The 26,334-nt window shown below is 37.6% G+C and overlaps 1 protein-coding gene across 4 annotated transcripts in view; it reads left to right on the forward strand.

Annotated features, from left to right (window-relative positions):
• LOC150075290 (carcinine transporter-like) overlaps positions 1 to 26,334 on the forward strand; it is a 150,303-nt gene that overhangs the window by 93,972 nt on the left and 29,997 nt on the right. For all 4 annotated transcript variants that reach the window (XM_090389242.1, XM_090389243.1, XM_090389241.1 and 1 more), the window contains exon 7: positions 15,392 to 15,504. In XM_090389242.1, coding sequence (XP_090245368.1) covers positions 15,392 to 15,504 — 113 coding nt within the window. The remainder of the gene's footprint in view (positions 1 to 15,391; positions 15,505 to 26,334) is intronic.

Here is a 26,334-nt window from a genome sequence, read left to right on the forward strand (position 1 = left end):
TAGTACATAAATAACAGTGGCAAAATTAGCCACAGGCAGGTAAACTTTTTTTTTTTTTTTTTGGGTGGGGGGGGGGGTGGTTTGGTTAAACCAGATCGAAGCTAATTATTTCCTGTCATACTTGACATGGAATTAAATAAACTACACGGTATTTGATAATTGTATAAAATATATCTATACAGTTTCCTCTGAATACTTTGGAAACTGATGGAAATAGATACTTCTTTTATATCGAATTATTTTTAAAATAAAAAATCAGTTGTAAAATTTATTTTTCATTTTTTTATCATGGCGGTTTTGTGTTATGAAATTTTTTTCTTTATTTGCAAAAGATTTTTTTTTTCGTAAATACTGTATTCGCTACGCACCTATTATGACTGCTTGACAGCTGAAAAATGACCAGTTAAGTAATTATAATTTCAAATTATTGGTTAATTAACTGTTTATTTATTGGTTAAGTAATTTTTGATTTCTGAAGCCATTCTGTTACATCGCTTCTACGCATGCGCATATTTCTGCTTCATAAACGGACTAAAAATACCAGACCTACTTTTATCGTTTTTGTAAATACGATGCACGTATTTACAAAACCGATAAAAATGCGACTACATGCAATAAGAATCATCTGTTTTGTGCAGTGAATATTTTCATAATAAAAAATAGGCAAATTTCAAAGTAACTTTTTGTTTGGTATTTATATAAGTAATACAGTATTACGTCACAGAAGGAATTAAACTTTTCATTTATGCAGTCAGAGCGGCGCCTGCCATTTGATTGCTTTCTGTTATTTTCAGATCACTTAAAAAATAAATCATGCCATTCTGAACACAGAAATTATTTTCAAAACAAAGATAAGAAGATAAAAAAATAAATAATAAATAAAAACAGTGGAAAATATTTTAGTAACCGACAGGCTTGTTTTTTCGGAATTCATATCCTGGCATCTGCAGAATAAGGCTGTAAAGCTACACTGTTTCGTGTTCCTTTTATGAAAACAAAAGATTTCGTCGGTAATTTAAAAAAATAATAAAATAAAAAATACCTAGTTTTGTGAGCATCACTGGAACCAGACTTCCGATAATTTTCCAAAATACGTTTTAATTTTACCTTCTCATTTGTTGCTAGATAAGTAGTGTCATGTGGCGTCGACAGCATGGTGCAAGTGCACTAATTTGGATTTCGAAGTAATACACAATTTTTAATATTTTCATTAATTTATTGAAACATAGGGTATTGCATGTATTTGAAAATTTGGTGAACAGAAAATTTATTCCCACATGCACCGCTTTACAAAATATCCTTCTGTCGTCCATGTGTAGTAGTAGGGTTTTAGGAGCATCAGCGACTAAGGCCATATTGCTCCGTGTATACTATCTGTGAATTACGTGTGTTTTGATGTCGTTTTTCTGTTTTGCTGGACAAAAAAACTCTAGTTTCCGGAAGAAAAACCATGCTATCCTAACTCTGCCACGTTGTGAAAAAGGACCATGAAAATCCCTCCCGTCATCGACAGGACTCGAACTCAGGTCTTTTCGACCCGGTGGGGGGAGGACCGCATCCTACCAACTGTGCTACCCACGAGGACTAGATAAGTATGGACACTCACAGTTTAACCACAAAGTCAAAAATATGCCATCAAGCCACATCATTTGACAGCATCATAAGAAGTGACTGCAGTTTTCTCTAGCTCACGTACATATGTGTTTTTCTATAGGGTGTTTGTATACTGCTCTTCTCTCTCTAAGCAAAGAATTTTTTCTTGAAGTTCAGAAGAATGTGACGCTTTTCACATTCTTTCGAACTGTTTCTGTAATGCCACCACATTCTTCCAAAGTGGCTTCTGGTTTGTACACCGCTAGCTATTCATGCTTCAACGTCAGACAAAATTCTTTCCCTCTTCCATTCCGTTTGGAACAGTTTTGTGTTGTACGTATTTCCTGAAAATTATAACTTGCGGAAGTCCAATTAGTATTAGTAATGGCCATATGGTGCAAGGAAGCCTACGGCTTATGTTGCACCAGCCAAATAAATAAATAAAATAAATAATTAATAAATAAATAATAATAAGAGAAAATGAAATAGACAACCAATGCATTTCCCTCCTCCCGTAGGTAATTATCCAGCTGACCTTTGAATTTCCCCAAACTGTCAGCCTCAACCACCCATGTAGGTAACTTATTCCAGTAATTTATAACTGCTGACTAAAATAAAACTTCCTCCAATCCAGTCTAAACCTCTCTCCCCGTAACTTGAATTTATGGCCCCTAGTTCTAGACTCATTTATAACCGTGAAAATTTCGTCCTCATTCATTTTACTGATGCCTCTCAGAGCCTTAAACACCTCAATCAAGTAGCCTCTAAGTTAATTCCAAAGACTCTTCTGGCTTCTTGATCTTCCATGTATTCACGACCCTTTCAGCAACTTTTCGTGTTTAAGATTACCATAAAAATGGGCTTTCAGCTGTTATCAACACAGGGGAAACAAGGAAATGCATTGTAAAACTAGAGCTGTTGCTGATGGCTATAGAAGGTCATGGTCGTGTAAAACAAGATTTAGCTGGTGGCCGCACAATTCCTTTTTTATTGAGGCATTTATTTTACCGATAAGAATGATAGTTAGATGGAATTTATATGCATATAACATAGGAATAATAATAAAATTCCTAAAGAGATTGTGAAAACTGTAACTAATAAGTTATGTAATTTAAGATTCTACCTTGGAGTCAGCTGAGAAACGTATATATTTTTGAGTTTTGTAGAACAATATCATGTAAAATTGTTGTACATTAAAAATATATATATTCAACATAAAATTTTTTGTTTGTCATTTATTGACTAGAGGTAATGCAAGAGAGGAGCCACCCATATCGTTGCTGAATTCTGTTCAACTTGATGTCATTAAATAATGAAGGTACAATCTTACTGAATCAGGGATCGTACAATCAGGGAATTCATTATTATTGTTCTTGCGCCTTAGATTTGTTAATTTTTAATCCAAACAGAAACTTGGCTGGCTCCTGACATTTTAGTTGGTGAGATTGATAAGTGTCCTTTTATTTCTTATGGAAATAAAAGAAACTTGAAATTGGCTAACTCAAACCACGAAAGAAAGGACTATTAGAAATCCCTCCAGTCGAGAACGATACCCGAACTCAGACACAGGCGAGTAAGATTGTACCTTCATTATTTAATGACATCAAGTTGAACAGAATTCAGCAACGATATGGGTGGCTCCTCTCTTGCATTACCTCTAGTCAATAAATGACAAAAACCTTTGACACCTTTTGAGGCATTGCTGCAATCATATAATAATGGTGTCTTTTGCACTGGTAGCGCCGTTGTGAGTAGCACAGTTAACAGAATGGCCGCCCTTCGCACACTGGGTGGGAAAGCCCCAGTAGTGTGGGGAGGATAGCATCATTAATGGAGTTCGATTTCCGTCATTGAATCGAGAAAATTTTAAGGCCTTTTTCACAGCATGGCTGGGTTAGTCGGTCTCATGTGAGGGCAGCATGGGTTTTTCTCCCTGAAACTCGTTTTTTCGTCCATCAAACAACAAATTGACCACGGAACACACGCAATTTACAGGCATACAGTGGCGGAGAAAAAAACTGCATTACTTGTGAATTTTGCAAATAAAAAATTTTGCCTGCATTGTGGGTTGCATAAATGTTCGAAATGCATTTGTTAGATGGGATATATATCTTTGTGAATGAAATCCAATAAAAAGACTCCACCTGATATACCTAGTTGCCACAAATATCTTCCCAAACGGTAAAATGCGTAATTAAGGGAAATATGAGAAATCATGCAAATGGCAATCGTGTGAAAAAATTTTAGCGGGTCTCGACTACTCAAGTTGTCTGTCCAACTGGCAATCATAACAGCCAAACATACATTTTATTGCATTTACGTGTACAAACTGAAATGACAAGTTAACGTAATAGTATTATGTACTGTAAATCAGCAAAATAATCCCTCAATATTTTGTTGTTCCTCCTCGAGCTGCAATTACAGCCTTGCAACGATCTGGCATAGTTAATCAACTTCTGGATATACGGTTGCCCATTTTCGTGATACCACACCCTTACAATGCTCTCCTGCTGTTGAATCCTACTTGTTGGCTTCTTAGCAATTTTAGACGACATTATGTACCAGCAATTTTCAATAGGGTTCAAATGTACTGTGTTGCCGGGCCAGTCCGATACTGTAATGCCAACATTTCTGAAGTATGACTGCACCTTAAGGGAGAAAAATGAGGGAAAACATTGTATGTTTTAAGCCTTGTCAGACAACAAGACAAACTCATCATTAAATCTAAATAGCATAAAACTTAGTAATTTTGCTGTGTGACTAGGTGCTGAGTCCTGTTGAAAAATGCAGTTTTGGACATCTGTGTGGTGATCCCTAATAACGGTTTCAGGCACTCCTCCAAGATAGCAGTGTAGATTTCTGCATTCACCGTTCGTTAATAAACTTAATTCGCCCCGCCCCTTTGCTTGTTATACATCCCCAGACCATCTGATCGGCGGGGAACTTTACAGTCAGGATGGTATGCCTCTGATTTTCGTCTTTTGATATATCGCTTCCCATCCGAGCCATGCAGGTTGAATTTCGATTCTTCAGAAAAAATGAAGGTATCCTATTTCTCTTTTGTCCATGAAACATGCGTTTTAGCCCAAGCAAGTGGCTTCTTCTTCATTTGTTGGGTCAACAAAGGCTGCTTCTTCTTGGGCCGATAGGCATGCAGACCACATTCCGAAAGCCGTCTTTGGATAGTTCGTGCACTTTTTTCAACACCAGAGGCTGTCCCAAAGTCCAATTTTAGATCAGGAGCAGCACTAGCATGGCGATAGATATAGCCGTTTCAAATATCGATCTTGGGAAGGCGTAGTCACTCTCTTACGGCCTGATCCAGGTCTTCTCTTCACATCACCGGTTTCACGCTTTAATTTCAGCACCCAGGATACTGTTGACTGGTGGCACCTAATTTTATCATCGATAGCACGCGTAGAAAGCCCTTCCTGGGACGGAGCGACAGCTACACTTTTTTTTACTTGGTATCAACTGAACACATGGAGCCATGCTTGCACCTCCGCAAAACAGGATACTAATGAACGTGCATACCCTTCCAACGCCGTATTTATAAAACGGCTGATGAAATTAATACCTTGCAATTACTATCTGATGCAATAGAAGCGTTATCTGACGAAATACCTTTGCTTTGCGACAGACAAATGACTGTAATCAAGCAATATCTTATACGTTTAACTGCAAATGTTACTTTTTTTAAGGTGATACAGTTTTTTGTCCGCCACTGTATGTACGGCGCAATATAGCCTAAGTTGTTGATGTTCCCAAAGCCGTACACCAACGAACCATTAGTAGAGGCGGCTCATGGTATAAGAAAGGGACGATTGAAACTTTTGTATTGATTTTTGTAACTTGGTATTTTTAAAAATCGTTACTTCTAATTGTTATTATTAGTAATGCATTTAAATTTAAGACAACTAAAGCTGCTATAATCGCATAATTCTGCACTTTTGTCTGCCGTGCGAAGTCGCAACAAAACACTATATGTCTAGCAAAGCATTTGCCGATCTATTGCAAACGTTCTTGCTGCCCACTATTCTTTCAGCCGAAGTGTGGTTCCAATAACGCCATATGCTTGGACTCCTGCTCGCTCATGGAAATACCAATAAACAGGGGTCTCCATGCTCGAAGTTCAGGTTCGTTTCAACCACGTGTACCAAAGAAACGTGAGATCTCAAAATTGCGTTATTATTACTTGCGCCATGTCGGTATGCTTATTTGTTTATAGGAGTAAATGATATTTCTGTATAGCAGATTATAGTGGTTTACCACCAGGTGGAAAAGACCTGTGTTCGAATCCACGTGTTATAGCAAGGGCGTGGCGATTGCATTCAATCTTTTTTTACCTGTTTATAAATTTTCCACTTTTCAGATGGATCTTGAACAGTATTTTTAATTCTACGGTCATCTAATTTTTAAATATGAGTCAGATACCAGGTGTGTGTGTGTGTGTGTGTGTGAATGAGAGAGAGAGAGAGAGAGAGAGACTGGGCTAACAGCACGACCTAAGTGATTTTGAGCGTGGTATGAATGTTTTGAAATCATAGAAATGCCCTACAACTTACAAGTAAAAATTGACAAAGCGTTGGTTCGAAATTGTTTGAAAATGTGAGAAAACGGCGTGGTTAATGACTATTTTCTCACCCCATTATGATTTTATTTTAATTTTTTAAATTACATTTTAATAGCCACTCTATTAGAATGATCTGCAGTCTAATAATTCACTTTGTTGCATATATACCGTTGTGACTCTTATGTCAGTCAAGAAAAGATGCCATATTTGTTAATAATTGTCTCACACCTATAAATGATTTCATATCCTTCATGCGTTAATAATGAAAGTAAAATATAAAGGCGCATCAGTGCATATCGTTGATCTTAACTTACGGAACATAATGAGACTTTAATAGGCTTTAACGAGATTTTAACGAGTTCGTTCTATATAAGCCGAATCGAAATAACTGCTTGAGTAATATGCCACAGCAAAAATAATATTGAAACAGTTTGCAAACTTTAAAAAAGTGGCAGAGTGAAGTAACAAGGCATGAGTTATAGCATCCATCGTTTTCCTTATTAAAAAGGATTCTAGGGCAGATTTTTAGACGGTTTCATAAGTAATGACATGCCTCATTATGTTTGTGAATTTATAGTAATAAAATTAAGAAAAGAAAAAGGAAAAAAAAAAAAAAACTAGACGCAACGTTAGTAAAGAAACAGTTTTATTCAGATCGTCAAGGTACACCAAATACACAGACATTTCAAACTTTATCACCCAAGTTGTTCAAAGTATTTGTGGATGGTATCAAAGAATATAAAAGCAAAGTTATTCTTTGCTTACGTAGTGTGTTAATATATTTTTGTTCCTTTTTATTTTCGCATACGATGCCCTTTCGATAGTAAAATATGCCGTATCAGAGCATTTAATTAATTCTTCTTTTGTCTGCTTTTTTACCTGCGACAGGAAGAACGTTTTACAACGTGGCCGAGTTATTCGGTGTCGGTTGAATTTTATCTCCAGGACATATTAGTTTTAAGACCGAAGGAATACAAATAACCGAAGAGGGGTGCTTACTGTACGGCAGGCCCTTGTTACGGCAAGGAGCATAGAATGCTGTATGGAGTCTAGTTTACGGCGATTTCAGTCGAGGGAGGCCCTAGTACACCATACTGAGGCTCCATAGCAAGCTGTTGGGACAAATATGGCATTATAGATGAGGGCCAGAGCCCAGCACTTAAGACCCCAGTCTGCACGGCTTATACGGATGATCATGGCCGAGTATTTTTTTTATTTTCTGTGACACATATTTCAAGTGAGGATGGAAATTTAGCTTCATATCTAAGACAATTCCTAAATACTTGATTTCTGGATATAATCTTATGGAGGTGTTGTCAATTTTGATAACCGGTGGTCTTTGTAGTTGGAGCGTTCCCTTGAGCAATATAGATTTTGTTTTCTCTCCCGAGATCTGTAGTTTTGGTGAATGGGTGCCCAATCCTGGAGCTTAGTTAGTGCGCAATTTGTGCACTCCTCTAGATTGGCTCTTGTGTCACCATGCACCACCAAAACCAAACCATCAGCAAACGTAAGGGATTGAGTCATCCCCAAGTCCATCCCAAGGAACTCGTCCAGGACGATGGACCAAAAGAAAGGCCCCAGGACCGAGCCCTGGGGACAGCCTCAGGAAACAGCTAATGACAGATTTGTACCCGGTACTAACATGGACAGTGCAGTGTCTCAGGTACTCCTTGACACAGCTATAAAGGCTGAGTGGTGCTTTGGCTTGTCGGAGTCTTCTGAGAATACTTGGCCACCACAACCGATTAAATGCTCCAGCAAAGTCAACTGTGATGGCTAGCGCATACTTGGCTTGAATGCTTGAAGCAGTAGATATTAATTTAAGAAGAGCATCTTCAGTGCTGCAACCAGCTTTGAAACCATACTGAAGTGGAGAAATGAGGTTTTCTTTAGAGTAGCATTTTGACAACCTGCTGAGTAGAAGCCTTTCCAGAAGTTTGCCGAGGACTGGCAAGAGAGCAATTGGCCTGTAAGATTTTGGCTCTTCAGGTGGTTTATCTGGGTTCTTCAAGATGAGTTTAAGGCATGCCTCCTTCCAGATAGCAGGAAAGTGGCCTTCCATTAGGCATCTGTTGAAAGTGGCAAGCATGGTGTTGGGGAAGTAGGTTGCAAATTTCTTGATAACATCCACCTCGAGGTCATTGCCAGGAGTTTGTTTTCTTTAGTTTTGTCCAGTGCAACTTTTAGATCGTCATTTGTAAATGGTTCTTCAGTATTTTCTGTTGTGTAAGAATCGTTAGTGGTAACAATCTGTAGTTGCTCTTCAGTTAGCTGTGCATCATCTGTTGGATAGAGGGCATTTAGCATGTTGTGGACAGAGTCCTCCCACGTGAAGGTGGAAGAACCATCAGGCCTTACAGTTGTACTGAGGACTTCATCTCTAGGGAGTTTGTTCACAACGATACGATAGACAATCCCCCAAGGGTTATCATTTCCTGTGATCGAGACCAAATTCTGCCATGAGGCTTTTTTGCAGCGTCTAATCATGGTAGTGTAACTGTTCCTTAATAATCGGTAACTGTCTTTTGCGGCTTCGACCTCCAAGGGTGGATTTATCGGACTTTGATAAAGGACCGATTGTGGGAGCTCGATGGGCTTGTGTCTCGATTTTCCCAAACAGCTGAACTGGTGGGATGTTCCAGAGCCGCCGCCATTGTTAAAGTGTACCAGGACTGGCGTCAAAATGGTCAAAGAATGACCTGACGGCAAAACTGCAAAGGTCAGCAAAAGGTTGATGTCAGAGGTGAGCGCCGGATCCGACGACTTGTACAGGCAAACGGGTGCAGCACTGTTGAAGAGTTAACTACCCATTACAACATGGGCTAACCCGGAACAATATCTGGCATAACCATGCGTTGCATGTATGGGCTATAGCAACAGATGACCCCTACGACATTCTCTCCTAACCAAGGTTCATCGGCGTAAAAGACGCCTGGTGCAATGGGCATGCAAGTTGGACGTTAGACTGGAAGATGTGCTGGTTGGATGAGTCACATTATTTACTCCATGCCATGGATGGTGGTGTACGGATTTGGCATCAACAACATGAGGCTCTTCATCCATTATGCATGGTATCGAAAGTGCAGGCCGGTGGAGGCGGTTGTATGGTGTGGGGCATGTTTCACTGGCAGGAACTTGGACCCCCTGGTGCATGTGGAACAACGTATCAGTGGTCTCCGCTATCGTCAACTGCTTCTTGCTGACTGTGTACACCCCCGCTATGTTACACTTTTTCCTGAATGGCGATGGTGTCTTCCAAGATGACAATGCGCCGAGCCATCGGGCACTTGTTGTGCAGGAATGGTTTGAGGAACACACTTCTGACTTCCAATATATCGATTGGCCTCCAAACTCCGCCGATATCAATCCCATAGAGCACTTGAGGGACACTATGGAAAGGCATATCAGGCATCTGGATACACCAGTCACCTCCATACCTGCATTGCTGACCGCATTACACACATCTTGGTTGGCCATACCTCCCGAACGCTTCCGACATCTTGTTGAATCAATGCCACGTTGGATAGCTGATGTACTGAGGGCAAAAGGAGGACCTACGAAGTATTAGCTATCCGACATGGCATCGATTCAACAAGATGTTGGAAGCATTCGGGAGGTATGGCCAACCAAGCTGTGTGTAATGCGGTCAGCAATGCAGGTATGGATTTGATTGGTGTATCGAGATGCCTGATATGCCTTTCCATAGTGTCCCACAAGTGCTCTATGGGATTGATATCGGCGGAGGCCAATTGATATGCTGGAAGTCAGAACTGTGTTTCTCAAACCATCCCTTCACAACAAGTGCCCGATGGCTCAGATTGTACAGAGTACATTCAAATCAGCAGATATATTACAAATATAAACTTTGACTCAAACCTAATACATATTAGAATAATATCTTTAATGCCATTTCATAGTCTTTATACATCAGGGTGGCGATATTTTGAAAATTGGTAAGTGGGACAACTTGAAACAAATGTATAGTATAGCATATTTTCCCTCAAAAAGTTAAAAAAATATATAAAATTGCAATTAAATACATTTTTTTTATCAATCAATCTAGTATTTATTTGTTATGATTGTTGTCGATATGTATTTGTCCTATATAAACTATAATATTTATAAGTTATAACAGTTATTTTAAAAATAGCAAAGAAGACTACTTTTATTGTATATATTTTTCTTTAGATTTTGCTAGTTTTAAAATTTCTTCTCCTTCCAAAGATTTTAAAAAGTTTTTAAATTCTGAACAGGACATGTTATAGTTTTCTTTCACCATAAGTTCGGCTTCTATATTTTCTAATAAAAGACGGTTTCTCTCTTTCCGCCAAGCAGTTTTCATTAAGCTGAAAACTCTTTCTGATGAAGCATTTTGTAAACTATGGACCTTACAATTTGAGACAAATTATTTGTCTCCGGAAATTTTAAGAAAAGTTGCACCCATTTTTTTTTTTTATCAACACGCATTTTCTTTTCTTCATTACTCAGTGATGATGTAACTTAAAATAACAAAGAGAAAAAAAGATAAGATTTCTCAATTCTCATTTTTCTCTTGTTATTAGAATTAATTTTTAACACATCCGTTAGATTCCAATAAGATTAAAAATACGTAAAATCAATAAATTAACAGTTTTTTTCCTTTCTTATCGGGACAAATGATGGTATTATCAGGAAGCGGGATTTGAAGTTCTAAATGTGGACAATCCCGGCCATATCGGGACGGTTGGCCACCAACCGTCATTAAATGAAGGGTGAGTGAGTGGTGCACATTATATTTACATAACGAAAATATAAACTTCGCAAAATTTCATTCTTGTAATGCTTCAGTATAAACTTCTTTAGTTTCTTTCATAAAACCACGTCACAGATTTTGATTTTTCAACGACTCATGTCAGCCTACTTATAGTGGATATTCTGAAGATTTGGACAGGCAGAAGAAACTTATCAACATTGGACTCAGGGCCGGATTAAGGATGAAATAGATCCCCGGCCATATTTAAATTTGAGGTCCCTTCCCCGACCATATTTAAATTTGAGGTCCCTTCCCCGACCATATTTGAATTTGAGGCCCCTTTAATATATATATATTGCACATACATATAAATACATATTACATAGGTTTTTATATTTATATTGTGAATAATAATTCCTTGATAAAAATGTAAAATAGGTTAAAAGGGTTTTAGTTTTTTTTTTTACTTGAAAAATAAAGTAATAATAAAAACAATTTTAATAGAAACTTTTAACTTATTTATTGTACAATAAAAAGGTATAACAATAAAATTTAAACACTTAACAAGTTAAGTTTAAGTATGCTTTTATATTACACATTTTCTTGGTTTATTATTATTAGAAATTTTTATCAATACTTTAGAAAATACTTACACTGAAAATGAGGTCCCTCTTTGGGTGAGGCCCCCAGCCATGACCGGTTTGGCCGTAGCATTAACGCGACCCTGGGTGGATTTTTTAAATTCTTTCTTTAGGCTATAATTTTCGAAAAATGCTTTTTTTGTTTAGAGTTTTTATGGCGCACTAGCCACCGATGCTGTAATGTGCCATTCGTAAAATGCATATGAAATTAGTTTTAAAAAAAATGGAAAAAGAGAAAACTGAGATATTGGAAGTTACGTTAAAACAGACAGTAAGGAGAAGCTGGACATCAGATAATGATGGAATGAATATGCAAGAAGTGTAATTAATTAGCCTAAAAATGTGAAATGTAGTGAAAGCTGAAAAGAAGTCAATTATTAAGGCATGTTATTCTCAAGTTGTAATGTCAAAAGCATACAGGTTTTAGAAAGAGAAATACAAACAGACAACGAATTATGGGCTGGCATTTATGCCATATGGACCTCCTCTGCTACCATAGTGCTGAAGTTATGAACTTAGAGGAAAAATGTTTAGCCCACCGTCGTAGAGATTCTGTTTAATATCTGGAGAACAGATTAATTGCAAACTTATGTAGTAGGTTCTCCATGTAGCCAATAATTAGGACATGTACAGTGTCGCTTCTGTGTAGCTGTTCCTTTACAAGTTAACCCCAGGGGCTGACATCTGGTTAGTATGGGCTTGACACACCCAGGGTCCTGAGCTGGATATCATCATTCTTCTCTTTCTTGGTGATTCTCTTCTACTTCTGACACTCTCTCTCTCTCTCTCTCTCTCTCTCTCTACTTCCATCACTTCCATCAAGTGATGGAAGTCGGTTCCACCAACCAACCACCCGCTGGCCAAAGGCAAATTTCCGCACATCTATCCGACATCCGTCCTTCCTCAATTTGAATTTATGCCCTCTGAGCTGATTATTCTGAGCAAGATGAAGAATCCCATTGGCATTGAGCATGCTCAAACCATTCAAAGCCTTATACACCTCTATCAGATTACCTCGCCGGTGCCTAGTCCACAGACTCTGTAATTTGCAAAACTTAAGCCTTTCTTCGTAAGAGCAACCCTTTGTTCCATTCACTAATCTTGTTGCCCTTCTCTGTACCCATTCCAGCAGCTCCACATCCTTCCTGAAATGAGGCCTCCAGACCTGTATACAGTACTCAAGATGTGGCCTAACCATTGCCTTATACAAGGGAATAATCACCTCCTTATCCCTGCTAGAAAAATTCCTGTATATCATTGACAAGACACCATGAGCTACTCTTGCAGCTCGTCTGCACTGCTCAGAGAACTTCATATCTGCCTGCACAATTACCCCCAGGTCCTTTTCATTCTCCACCACTGTCAGTGTAGTACCGCAGAGTTGATACGTTGCTCTGGGGTTACTGTTTCCCATATGTAGTACTTTACATTTGTCAATGTTAAACTTCATTTGCCACCTCTCAGCCCATCTGTTCAACCTTTCCAGATCCTGTTGCAGCAGCATAGCGTCAGTAGTGTCCTTAACAACCCTGCCAACCTTTGTATCATCTGCAAACTTGGACATTAAACTTGATATCCCATCATCAATATCATTCATAAACACTGAAAACAACAACGGACCCAACACTGAACCCTGAGGAACTCCACTAATAACATTAGTCCACGTTGAGCAGTGTCCATTGATTACCACTCTCTGTCTTCTGCCTTGTTTTGGTAAAATTTGGAACACAGTACCCCTGGATGTGGCCAACGAACAGTTGAAATTAATGATGTGACTGCAGCTTCCCTCCTGCTGTCACACAGAAAAGCCTTGCGAAAAATTAGGTCACGTGACACATCTGCCCCGACAAAAATGGTTGCAATCAGAAACAAAAAACAACAAAGAAGCAAAATGAAAGGCTCGTAACTTAGCATTAGTTGAGGTATATGATGTAAGAAAGCAAGCTTATAGAGCATCAGCCAAAAAAAAAAAAAACCTTCCCATCTCACCCATTCAGTCACTCCAAATGTTTGTCTGTTCCAACAATCAACTACCTGCTGGCTAAAGGCAAACTTCCACACATCTGTTCTACAACTGACTTTCCTCAATTTGAATCTATGCCCCCTCAGGTTCTTAATCTGAACAAGCGGAAGTGTCCCATCAGCATTGAGCCTGCTCAAACTATTCAAGGCCTTGTACATCTCAATCAGATCACCTCGCAGGTGCCTAGTCTCCCGATGCTGCAACTTACAGAATTTAAGCCTCTCCTGGTAAGAGAATCCCTTTGTTCCTCTTATCAATCTTGTTGCCCTTCTCTGTACTTGTTCTAGCAACTCTACATCCTTCCTAAAATGAGGCCCCCCAGACCTGTATGCAGTACTCAAGGTGAGGCCTGACCATTGCTTTATACAAAGGTATAATCACCTCCTTGTCTCTGCTAGCAAAATTCTTATATATCATTGACAAAACTCCATGACCTGCTCTGGCAGCCTGGCTGCACTGCTCAGAGAACTTCATATCTGACTGCACAATTACCTCCAGGTCTTTTTTCATTCTCCACCTTCTTCACACAGTTGGTACATTTCTCTTGGGTTACTGCTACCCATATGCAGTACTTTGCATTTGTCAATATTAAACTTCAGTTGCCACTTCTCAGCCCACCTGCCTAACTTTTCTAGATCCTGTTGCAGTAGCATACTTAATTTTAGAGTTAAATAGAAATCATAGCAGTAGCACGAAGAAACAAAAGCAACCAAAGAAAAACTGATGGTGCCAGCATGAGGACATCCGCACTGAACCATGGCAAACAAAAACTAACAAACTTCCAGGTAAACTCGCAAGCATATTAGCAAATAATCAATAGTGAAAATAAAACAAACTATGCATTCCCAATAATCAGCGAATCGCAGAACTCCAGACGAGAGAGAGAGCAGTAACATCACATGACCTTTCTTCATCAACTGACATTTCGCAGTAACATACTTTCCACTAATTACCGAAAACAAGTTAGTGACTGTGGAAGGGAGGGACAAACTGATAAATTAAAATGAAAGTCTATTAAAAAACCCACACTTCTTTTTCTTGAATCCTTCCCAAATTAGTGGCATAAACTAACCAAATCTTCTTTTACTCAAATGAAAATCTATTAAAAAACCCACATTGTGCTTGAATCCATAAACTAACCTAACCTTTTTTCACTATACAAAAATTAAAGCCGATTAAAAACACGATCCTTCCTGTAAGTGCTTTTTTCCTTCTAATTGCAACTATTATTTTCAGTTCATGTCCTTCACGTGACCTTCTGTTCATCACGTAGCTTTTCCCCATAACACATGGAAGGGAGGAGCAAAATCGTCCTTCACTTCGACAAGACCAATCATGCCCTTCACTTTGACTGTTTGTCAGTCACACACAGTGGCTAGCAATCACGTCCTTCACTATTTGATATATATCAAATATATAGCAAATATATTAATACTAAAGTGCAGCCAATATTTTTATGACAAGTTGGACTTTTTGTTATCACACTTGCTTTTTTATTAGGATTTAAACTGCATCATAAATGCAATAGTTTTAATACTCACAGCAACACAATCATCAGTTTAGCCCAAATTGCCTTAGTACTGCACTATGTTTAAAGAAATATAACAAAACGTTTTTTAATGTTTGCCAATTATTTAAAACATGAGAAATTTGAATTTTGCAAGTTTTTGTCATGCTAAAAGCTCTAAATTAGTCTAAATATAGCTCATATTTGTTGTCTTCTAGTTCTTAAGAATCTGCCACTTTAATAGATATATGTAGTACTAATTGAAATCTATTATTAAAAATATAAAATTTAATATTTATTTTATTTGTTCGATATATAGGAAGCAGGCCGAACGTTCCAATGTGAAAAGGAGGAATCAAAAAACATTTCACCAACCGTATTCCTTCGTTATCCCCGTGTCAGGAAAAATATGTTAAATGTCACCTTTTGTTTGTAAGTGTAACTACAGTAGAATTATTTTGTTTTATTCATTTTATAATTAAAATTTTTATTCAAGAATTTTAAGTTATCGTCAAAAGCAGGCCAGTCCTTGGGGTGCAGATGCTGCACCTGGCCCCTTGATTTAAAACAACTCAAATTCATATAAAGGCCTCTTCCCCCAGTCACAGCAAGGAAGACCAAGTGTCCACAACACTCGTTCCATGAAACTTTAAAACCCAATTGTGTAGTCTCTGTGTTAAGATAAATAGTTTATCTCAGATTAATATCACAAACATTAATGCTTTGGGAATCTGGCTAATTATGTGTTTGTGTCTAATGAAAATCTAATTCTATATGCCAGGTTCAAATGTGGCATCCATTTTTTTCCATACATTGGTGCCTTCACTGATAGCGCAGTGGTCAATAGTCACCATCCTCCCACATTGGAAGAAAAAGGCTAAATTCGAGTCTCATCAATGATGCAAGGAGGTTTTATGGCTTTTTTTTTTTTTTTTCCATAAAGTGGTTAAGTTAATCAGTCTCAGTTGAGGGTTGCATAGTTTTTCCTTCTGGAAACAATGGTTTTTGGTCTAGCAAATAGCAAAGCGACCAGAATACATGCAATTACTGACACAATATACTGACCCCCTCATAGCCTAAGTTGCTTTGGTGCTTAGCATACACTTAATCTAAGATACATATGACAAAGTGGAATAGCGTTCCGATCCATTCCGAGCCCTGGTACAACCTATTGATGTGAGCAAATATATTTTTGTAAATGAAATTTCTTGCCTTAAAGGTTGAAAAGGTGTAAATTTACTTAAATCTCCTGTTAAAGTTATTCCGTGGGAAATACAGAGTTAACTAAAAACACTTAGCTTTATGTTAAAATACAAATTATTATTGTTTACTGGTTATTTTTGCATAATTATAAAAAATTCAAACCAACTAGTGTTGCATTACTTTGACCATGCTTAAGGTTCTTGTGGATAGGACAATTGGTATAAACAATGTTCTCCCCGCACGGGGTGGAAAAGACCTGAGTTGGAATCCCGTCAAAGATGCCAGGAATTTATGGGCCTTTTTCGCCACATGGTTGAGTTAGCCGATCTCAGGCAAGGATAGTATGATTTTTTTTCTCCAGGTTTTAGTACAGCAAATCGAGCACAGACCACACACAATTTAGAAGCATTATATATGGCACAATATGGCCTAAGTTACTGATGCAATTAAAACCCTATAAAAACAAATAATGCTTCAAATTCAATTTTGGAAAAAATCTTTTTCTTGTTTAGGTGTTGAAGAGGAGGACTCTCTTTCTCACAGACTTGATGTGGTAGCTACTTCTATGGACAAACGTTGAAACGTTGTCTTCATTCAGTGTCGAATCAGGCTGCCTTTGTCTCGAATAACGGCAAGTGTGCGGCGCGTCATGGATTCTATAAGGTGTTTTAGTGTGTTTTGATCTAACTGTAACCATTCATCCAGCAAAATATCATGTAGCTGCGACAAAGTTGAAGGAAGAGGATTTTGTTGCCGAATAGCTCTTTCCAATATATTCTACACATTCTCAATAGGATTGAGATCAGGTGAATTGTGGGGCCAGTGAAGCTGATAGAAATCCGTATCGTGTTCTCCTGACCATTCTTGCACGATTCTGGCATGATGTGATGTTACATTGTCATCCATAAAGTGGCCATCAACTTCAGGATAAAAGTAACATTGAAGGGTGCAGTAGATCTGATACAAAATTCAGGTACTCTCTGGATGACATTCGACCTACTGGTATCAACTGATGCTAGTCTGTGCCAAAAAAATATTCCAAATACTATGATACAACTTCCAGATGCTTGGGTTGTCTAACAAAGCAAGCAGGGTCAATCACTTCATGAGGTTCTCGCCATACTCTGCTTACCATCAGTGCAAAACAAAGTGTATCATGATTCAGCTGACCACATGACTTCCTTCCACTTGTCCAATCACAATGCTCTCCGCACCACTGCAAGCAGATTTTTCTGTTTTTCTCTGAAACAAGTCACTTCCGAATAGGCAGACAACTACCAATATACAATTTCTTCAATTCCATGTGCATGGTACAGGTTGAAATAGGGCAGTTCTGGACTTGGTTGAATACAGATGTTATTTGCTGCACATTGGCACCCCATTTTTCCATACAAGTCCTCCTTAGAGTATTGTTTTTCTGCCAAAATTAGGCTTTTAAAATGTGGAAGAACCACTTGCTTTCATCATTAAAAGCTTTGAAATGGACGTTTTTGAGAAATCAGTTATATCTTTCATTTCTTGAATCATGGATCCTGCTAAACATGCACCCATGATAAGACCTTTTTAAAAGTCTGACAAATCATGTATTTTCTCCATTCTGGCTTCAAATTATTGAAGTCAAACAGCTGGTACAGTCTTTATACTCAACGAGGCAATATTTGATCACCCCACTTCGCAGTTTTTTTTTGCATCTGTTTGCATTTATTCTGTCTGTGACTGTCTTAATACAAAGGTTCATATTTTTTTGGCAAGTGTGTTTACTGTCAGAATGTGATTGCAAAGATTTATATGACAAGCAAGTCTGTGGCCACATTAGTCTCTAGAAATTATGCAGAAGAGGGCTGTCTTTTGAATTAGGCACTTCAGACACTGTTCCTAGGACCTATGACAAAAAAAAAAAAGACCTGAAAAAATATAATTCAATAATTTTATCTATGAACTAATTTTTAAAGACAGATTTCTAAGGTAAATTCTTTCTTTGGTTTTTTCTGTTAACAAAATCATTAACAATGTCATCAAAGTTTATATTATGAGTAAATTGTTACTTGAATAAGTGTTTTGTAAATAACTTCAGTACCAAATTTATAGAAATGCCTTTGAATTTATTTAAAAACAAAAAAATAAATAGAATTAACACAAGGGAATTTTAATGTATTTGATATAATGTAGGGAGCCCTCAGAACAAAGAGCACCTAAGGTCTACGAACAACAAAAGACAGCCCTTATGAAAGAAAGAGGATTTAAGGGGTGGTTGTAACACCAGCCATGAAACTCTCCAGAAAGTGTGCTTTCTCTAATTCAGAATTATTTTAAAAAGTTAACCCCTCTATTCTTGAAACAAGGTCTGTCTAAACATTGTGTGAATTAACGTGAATTGTTTAAGATTTTATGGGCAATTCGTAGCAGTAGTTATTAGTTTTACCGCATCTATCTGTCCATATGCAAATAACGGCTGCTGTTCCCTTGAATGCATTTTGATTAAATTGAATATGGGAAATACAAAAGTTAGACTTAATGCAAAATCTACTCTATATTGCACTTTATGAAAAGGGTCTATTTATGATTCTCCACTTTTACTCCACTTTTTCATTCTAATTGCTTTCACAAAATATTTTTGTAAATTCTGTATAAAGAATAGCTTATCTTTTGGAAAAGCTTGAATTTGGATATGGATCCCTCAGAGTCAAATCAAAACAAAATGCTTTGCTACAGCCATAACTTAAATATTGATTCGATAAATGTATTAATCAAATCAAGTAAATCTTTTTCCTTTTAAAAATTGACCACATGAATGATTTTTCCAGAGCCTAGAGTGGACTGAATAAGAGCAGTCCCTATATTATTAAAGCTATTTGTGCTTCTCTCCCCTGCGACTTTCATCAATTTCCAGATGCATGGTATGGATCAATTGAAATTCATTTACTCTTTCTGAAATAATCGGCAACAATTAAAAAAAAATAAAACGTTTGAAATCATAATGTAGCAATTGGGAGTAATCCTTTTTGTTCCCAGATGTTTAAATTATTCATAATTATACATAATTATCATTTTTTAAAGATATAATGAAACTTAAAACAAACAGAATCATGAATGCATTTATGTGTGTCATTTTGTAGATTTCAATTTGAAAAAGTTAAGAAAAGCAGGTTTGCATGATTATAAATTTTTTTATTTTTTTAGTCATTGATACCAATATTTACATGATTAACATTTTTGTACCATCCAATATATTTGGAGTTTTTGGATCTTTTGCATTGCAACTTGTGTGACTGGAAGGAGTGAAGAAGGGGAAATGTACTAAATGATCATGAATTTGAATCCATTACGACAGCAAGCAAGCCACAGATGAAGCAATTTTTTAAAAATTATGAAATACTACCAGGCCTTCTATAATAGGTTCTTATAATATGGATTCACACGAGCACTGTTTCATTTTTAAGGCCAAAAATTAGGCAACACAAATTACTGTTGTATTTATGCAATTTAATCAGACTAGATGTGAGTTTCATTATTGTTGAGTGAGGAAGAGATGTGTTGGAGGGCTTCAGTGCTTTGCTTATAAGTTTATGCCATTCAGCACCGTTGTTCTTGGGAATTTGTGGCCCATCAGCTATTGAAATCATAGTACACCAGTTCCATTGGCAATCCAATTCAAATGGAGTTGTCTTATATCTGTACAGGTGCATCCACAAGTGTATTTGCATGTTGCAGGGGCTAAAAAGATCAGAGTAATTTCCAAATGCACTTCAGAACTCTCAAGAAAAACACTGCTCCCTTTGCTCAAATTAGCTAACTGCAGACTGGATGGAAGGGGCCTTTTAAGAATTCTCTCAGTCCATGGGATTTGAACCAAAACTTCTTGGGACAAGTAAATAACTCATCTCAAGAGGTTTTTGTTCAAGATAAATTACATGCTTTACCTTTTGATTCATCCTCTTTGTGAATTGGGGAGACATTTGCACATCTCCAATCCATAGGGACATCCAGAATTCAAGGATGCTCTCATAATTATGGCTAAAGGTGTGCTTACCTATTTTCCTGCCTCTCTTAATATAATTCAATAGATCCATCAGCCCCAGGAATGTTATATACTTCTAGCTTCAACAAATTCTCTTCCCCTCTAAATTATCACAAAATAATTTAGTTCCCTCTTAGAATATGATATACTTCTTGGCATCCCCATCCCTAAATAATTCGTTTTGTGTGAATATATATGTAAAATATCTATTCAGATTGTTAGCAACCTGAACAGGATCATCAACAGTTCAGCCATTCATATGTAGTAGACCAATGTGATTCATTCCTTTACTTCTAGCATGAATATGAGTAAAGAAGTCTTGACTACTTTTTTTCCTGCATTTTTGCCAGAGACTTCTTGTAACCGTAGCTTGCCTAAACCCTCTTTATGACTTGATTGCATTGTTTTATACTTATTGTAGGTTTCTGTATTCCCTGATAATTTATACACATCTGTTCTGTTTCCTTATGTGCCACTAGTCTCATCACTTCTTCTTACATCCATTTAGATCTAAGGCTTGAACAGTATATCTAACTTGGTTTGAAAAGAATAGTAGCTTCTATGATTACCTTCCCTGAATGCTTTCCATTTAGAATTTGCAGTTGGTAACATCATCAGTTGATTCCACTGAAGGGGATTTAAAAACTGTCTGAGACCGTTGTACTCATGTTTACAAAAGCAAAATCCCTCTCCTTTACCTTTGACAGTAGTTTATCTTTAAGTAGATCTCACATCAACTGACTGACTGCTGCCACTTGGTGGTTCTTTTATCTGAAGATTACTGATGTGTGAAGAGTCATTACTGATAATCAGAGCAAGAGTATTGCTTTCCCTAATTGTCTCTCTCTAACATGTTGGTGTAGAACACAGCCATGCAATAAATCCAGAAAAATCTTGTTAGTGTGAGATCTCAAAACACAAGTTCCAGTCAATATCTGGAAAGTTCAAATCTCTTATAAGATATTCTGGTTTACTAGTGCACTCTATTTTTCTGTATAGTTTTTCATTATATTCATCACATTCATTAGGCCTAGAACACATTCCTACTCTTATTTTGGTTTTCCCAGTGTTTATGTCGCACAAAACTGACTCAATGTTGCACTGGCCACCAAAGGAACTGAGTATACTGCCTTAGATTCTGTGTGCTTCTTAATCAAGAGCTCAACCCACCTTCCACTCCTTTCTGAACACATTGTACTCACCATACTCAAATTGTCTGAGTGGCAGCATGTCTTCAATATCACTGTATCTGCATTCGATGATGTAGTACTTCAAATTTGAATACTTTCCTAGAGTTAGTGTATAAACTTTTCTAGCATTCGCGTATAAGCAACTATAAGTAAACCTTTTATTAACCCCGACAATGCTCATGTATTTATTTCTATCTACATATTCTGGGGAAATACAGACTGTTCTGTTCCGGGGAAAATAATGGAGTCACTGGTTAAAGATGCATTGCAGGATCATCTAGATAAGACTGCAATAATAATTCCGACACAGCACGGGTTTTGCTAAGGGAAAGTCTTGTCTGACAAATTTGATTGGATACTATGATGTGGTTACAAAGGAACTGGATGCAAAAAATATTGATATCATATACTTGGATTTCAGGAAAGCTTTTGACACTCTTGCGCATGGAAGACTACTGTACAAATTGGAGCAGTATGGTACTAAGGGCAAGTTGTTACAATGGAAAAAAGGATGGTTGAGTGGGAGAAGACAGAGTGGTAATCAATGGATGTTGCTCTTCCTCGACTAATGTTATTAGTGGAGTCCCCCAGGGTTTGGTGTTGGGCCCACTGTTGTTTTGTATATTTATCAGTGATATTGATGAAAGCTTAATGTCGAAGTTTGCAGATCACAAAGATTGGCAGGGTTGTTAATAACAGTAATGGCAGTGGCTACTGCAGTAGGATCTAGAAAAGTTGGGCAGATGAGCTGAGTAGTGTCAACGGAAGTTTAACATTGAAAAATGCAAAGTATTGCATATTAGTAGAAGTAACCCCAGAGAAACGTACCAACTGTGTGGTACTACACTTAGGGTGGTAGAAAATGAAAAAGACATGGGAGTAATTGTGCAGTCAGATATGAAGTTTTCTGAGCAATGCAGACAGGCTGCCAGAGCAGGTCATGGGGTATTGTCAATGACATACAGGAATTTTGCTAGTAGGGAAAAGGATTATCCCTTTGTATTAAGCAATGGTCAGGCCTGCCTTGAGTATTGCGTACAAGTCTGGAGGCCTCATTTTAGGAATGGATGTAGAGTTGCTTATATTAAGTTCTGCAAATTGCAGCATCTGGAGACTAGGCACCTGCGAGGTGATCTGATTGAGGTGTATAATGCCTTGAATGGGTTGAGCAGTCTCAAAAAAATTCTGATGGGATTCTTTCCTCTTGCTCAGATTACAAACCTGAGGGGGCATAAATTCAAATTGAGGAAAGACAGTTATAGAATAGATGTGCATAAATTTGCCTTTAGCCGGCGGGTTGTTAATTTCTGGAACAAACTTCCATCTGTCGTTGTGGAAGTTGACAGCTTAAATAAATTCAAGGAGGAACTGGACAAATGTTTTTTAGAGGAATGGATGTGTGAAATGTTTTTTTTTTTTTCTTTTGGTTATGCTATATAAGCTTGCTTTCTTGCATCATATGCCTATGCTAATGCTATTCCCCACTTCCAAGCTAGCAGTTTTCTGACTTACATGACACTTCCTTGATAGCATTGGCAAATGTCCTTGCACCCCTTCTATTTAAGTGTACTCCATCTCTGTAAGACACAATCTCTCCTGTTAACAAAGACAAACTATGCTGAGGAAAATCCTACCGCATGAGTCTTGCAGTCTCTCTAGCATTGAATTGTTTGACCAGACTTTCATCATGTACTCCCTCCTATCATATTTGGCAGAATTGCGAAAATTTTCAAATTTAATCATAACTCATGACTTTTTCTCAACATTTCCCCATACTTAGTAGTCGCAGGTGATGCAAGGACACAAGCTTAGGTAGTATGAGCTACTCAGATCTGCCATCCTTAATATCATGAGTATCAACATGTACAATATTATTTTTGTACCCTTAAAAGATAATAGCTACCCTACAATGTCATCAGCTTTTGCACCTGGCAGACAACCCAATCCTGTTCTACCTATCTATCCTCTTTATAAAATATATTTCCTGTTTCCCTGACAATAACGACTTTCTGTGGGACAAGTGCTTTCTTCCATGGGAGATGGTGTTATTCTAGAACTACAGTCAAATGAATATTACCTGGCAAATGGATTGACTATCCTAACTCACCCTCATAGCAGCTGAGGTCACAAAATTTAATCTTCCCCTTTCCCAGACTTCTCTTTATTAGTCCTCATGACAGATGTTTATGTGCCTCAAAATCTAAAAAGCATTGAAGAGCTAAAGATACAAATTATATAAACCATACAGCAAGGACTGATCATGCTAGACAGGATTTAGACAGAACTTTACAGTTGGGACATATGTGTTATGAAAGGAGCACATGTATATAGAGGTGCCTCCATAGCCAGTTGGGCAGGAGCAGCAGTGCATAGCACACGCTTCTTGATTAGACCGGAGTTCGAGCCCGTGACTACCAAATACGGAGGATGCGGAAAGGTCAGGGAATGACCACCACATATCCAGGGAGCAATATGGCCTTAGTTGCTAATGCTCCTAAAAAAAAAAAAAAAACCCAATAACCATGTATATAGAGCAGTTATAAACTTGAGGATTTATTATACTGTCTTTTGGCACAAGCTTCATATTTCTTATTTTAATAAAACAAGAATCGTGAAATTTTTCAGTTTTTAAGTAATCACATAATTACCTTGCATTTTTGCAGTTTAATTAGTGTTACAAGAAATTAATGTGATAATAGATTTACCAGAAACTTTTACAAAGGATCTCCAAAATCACTCACTATATCTTGGAATATCTGATTTTAATACAAACCTCTGAAGGTATTTAGACATTACATTTGTTCAAATCAGATGCCATTTCTAAATTAGATGATATCATGTGCACCTAATCAGATTCATTTGGGAAATAACAAACAAAAACAAATCTTGCCTTTCAAGGCCAGATAATGATATTAATAGTAGGTGATCAGAGGACTTAACAAGTACAAGGCAATGTTGGGAAAAAAGTCAAGAGTTAGGATTGAATTTGAAATTGTCTTCAATTCTGCCCAGACATGATAGGAGAGAGCCTTGTCGATCAATTCAGCCCTGGAGAGAATGTGCAAGGCTCATGGGGTAACATTTTTCTCAGTGTGGTCCATGCTTGTTAACAGGAGAGACTGTTTTTACAGGGATGGGATACACTTAAATAGAAGGGGTGCAAAAATATTTGCTGATGCTATTGAGGCAGTGATAGGTGGGTCAGAAAACTGTTAGCTTGGGAGGGGGGGGGAATACACAGACTAATAGATTAACCAGAGCTGCAGGGAGAGGTGAAGGTGATCCTTGCACTGCTTCTATTGGAAAATACACAGCCTGAAAAGTAAGGTTTCAGGGATTTTAGGCCTTGCTGTGGGTCATCATGGAACAAGTGAATACATGGGCTGTGTAAGGATAACTAAGAGTAAGTACATGTGCATGTATACTTGCATGTTGACTAATGTTTGGAGTATTGTAAATAAACTAGATGAATTTGAAGTACTGATTAAGTCATCAAATTAAGGCATTGTAGAGATAACAGAGACATGGTATCACTCAGACATAAGTGATGCTGAATTTGCAAGAGGGGTGGAGGGGTTTATGCTCTTAATTAAGAAGTATATTAAATCTAAGGCAGTGCTTGTTTGTTTGTTATTTGGTTTTTAGGAGCATTAGCAACTAAGGCCATATTGCTCCGGGAATATGCGGTGATCATTCCCTGATCTTTCCGCATCCCCGTATTTGGTGGTGACGGGATCGAACCCCGGTCTAATCAAGAAGCGTGCGTTACACACTGCTGCTTCTTCCCACCTGGCTACGGAGGCGCCCTAAGGCAGTGCATCCAGTTGACATGGGTGACCAGTGTAATGTTGAGTCAGTTTGGTGTGACATAAGCACTGGGAAAACAAAATTGAGAGTAGGAGTGTGTTATAGGCCTAATGACTGTGATGAGTATACCAAACAGCTATACAGAGAAATAGTGGGCCAGTAAATCAGAATGTCTTATAATGAGGTATTTTAATTTTCCAGATGCTGACTGGAATTTGAGGCTTGGTCACTCCACACACTAGCAAGACTTTTGTAGATTTTTTGGATGACTATTTTCTACAGCAGCATGTTAGAGAGGCAACAAGAGGAAGCAATACTCTTGATTTGGTTATCAGCAGTGATTATACATGCATTAATAATCTGCAGGTAAAAGATGCACTGGGTGGCAGTGATCATAGTGTACTAATGTGGAATTTAATTAAAGACATAACTATTGTCAAGGGAAAAGCTTTTGCTTTTATTAGGGTGACTACAGTGGTCCCGGGCAGTTTTTAAATTCTATACAGTGTGAAAAACTGATGATGTTACCAACAGCAAATTCTAATGGGAAACATTCAGGGAAGTAATAATAGAAACTACTAGGCTCTTCACACCAATGAAGAAATATTGTTCAAGGTTTAGACCTAAATGGATATCAGATGTAGCTGAGACATGTGGCAGAGAAGAAAAGCACATGGGATGATTCAGAAGCCTATGGTACATATAAATTAGTCTGTAATCAAATCACAAAGTAGGCAAGCTAAGGCAGATTATGAGGAGTCTCTGGCAAAGAAAAGCAGCAAAGACTTCTATGCTTATATTTAACAGTAGAATGAAGGGATTGAATCACATTTGGTCACTTAATATCAGTAGGTTAACTGTTGATCCTGCTTGTGTTTCTGACAATTGAATAGATATTTTGCATCTACATTCACACATGAGGAATTCTTTAGAGAAAAGGATGCCAGAAGTTTATCAGACTACACTGGGGAGCTAAATTACTTTGTGATAACTGAAAGGAAAGTGGAAGAGGAATTGTTGAAGCTGAACATAAAAAAGGCACCT

Source organism: Mastigoproctus giganteus, chromosome 14 (genome assembly GCF_048544385.1).
Source record: "Mastigoproctus giganteus isolate SK-2022 chromosome 14, ASM4854438v1, whole genome shotgun sequence".
Lineage (NCBI taxonomy): Eukaryota > Metazoa > Arthropoda > Arachnida > Uropygi > Thelyphonidae > Mastigoproctus > Mastigoproctus giganteus.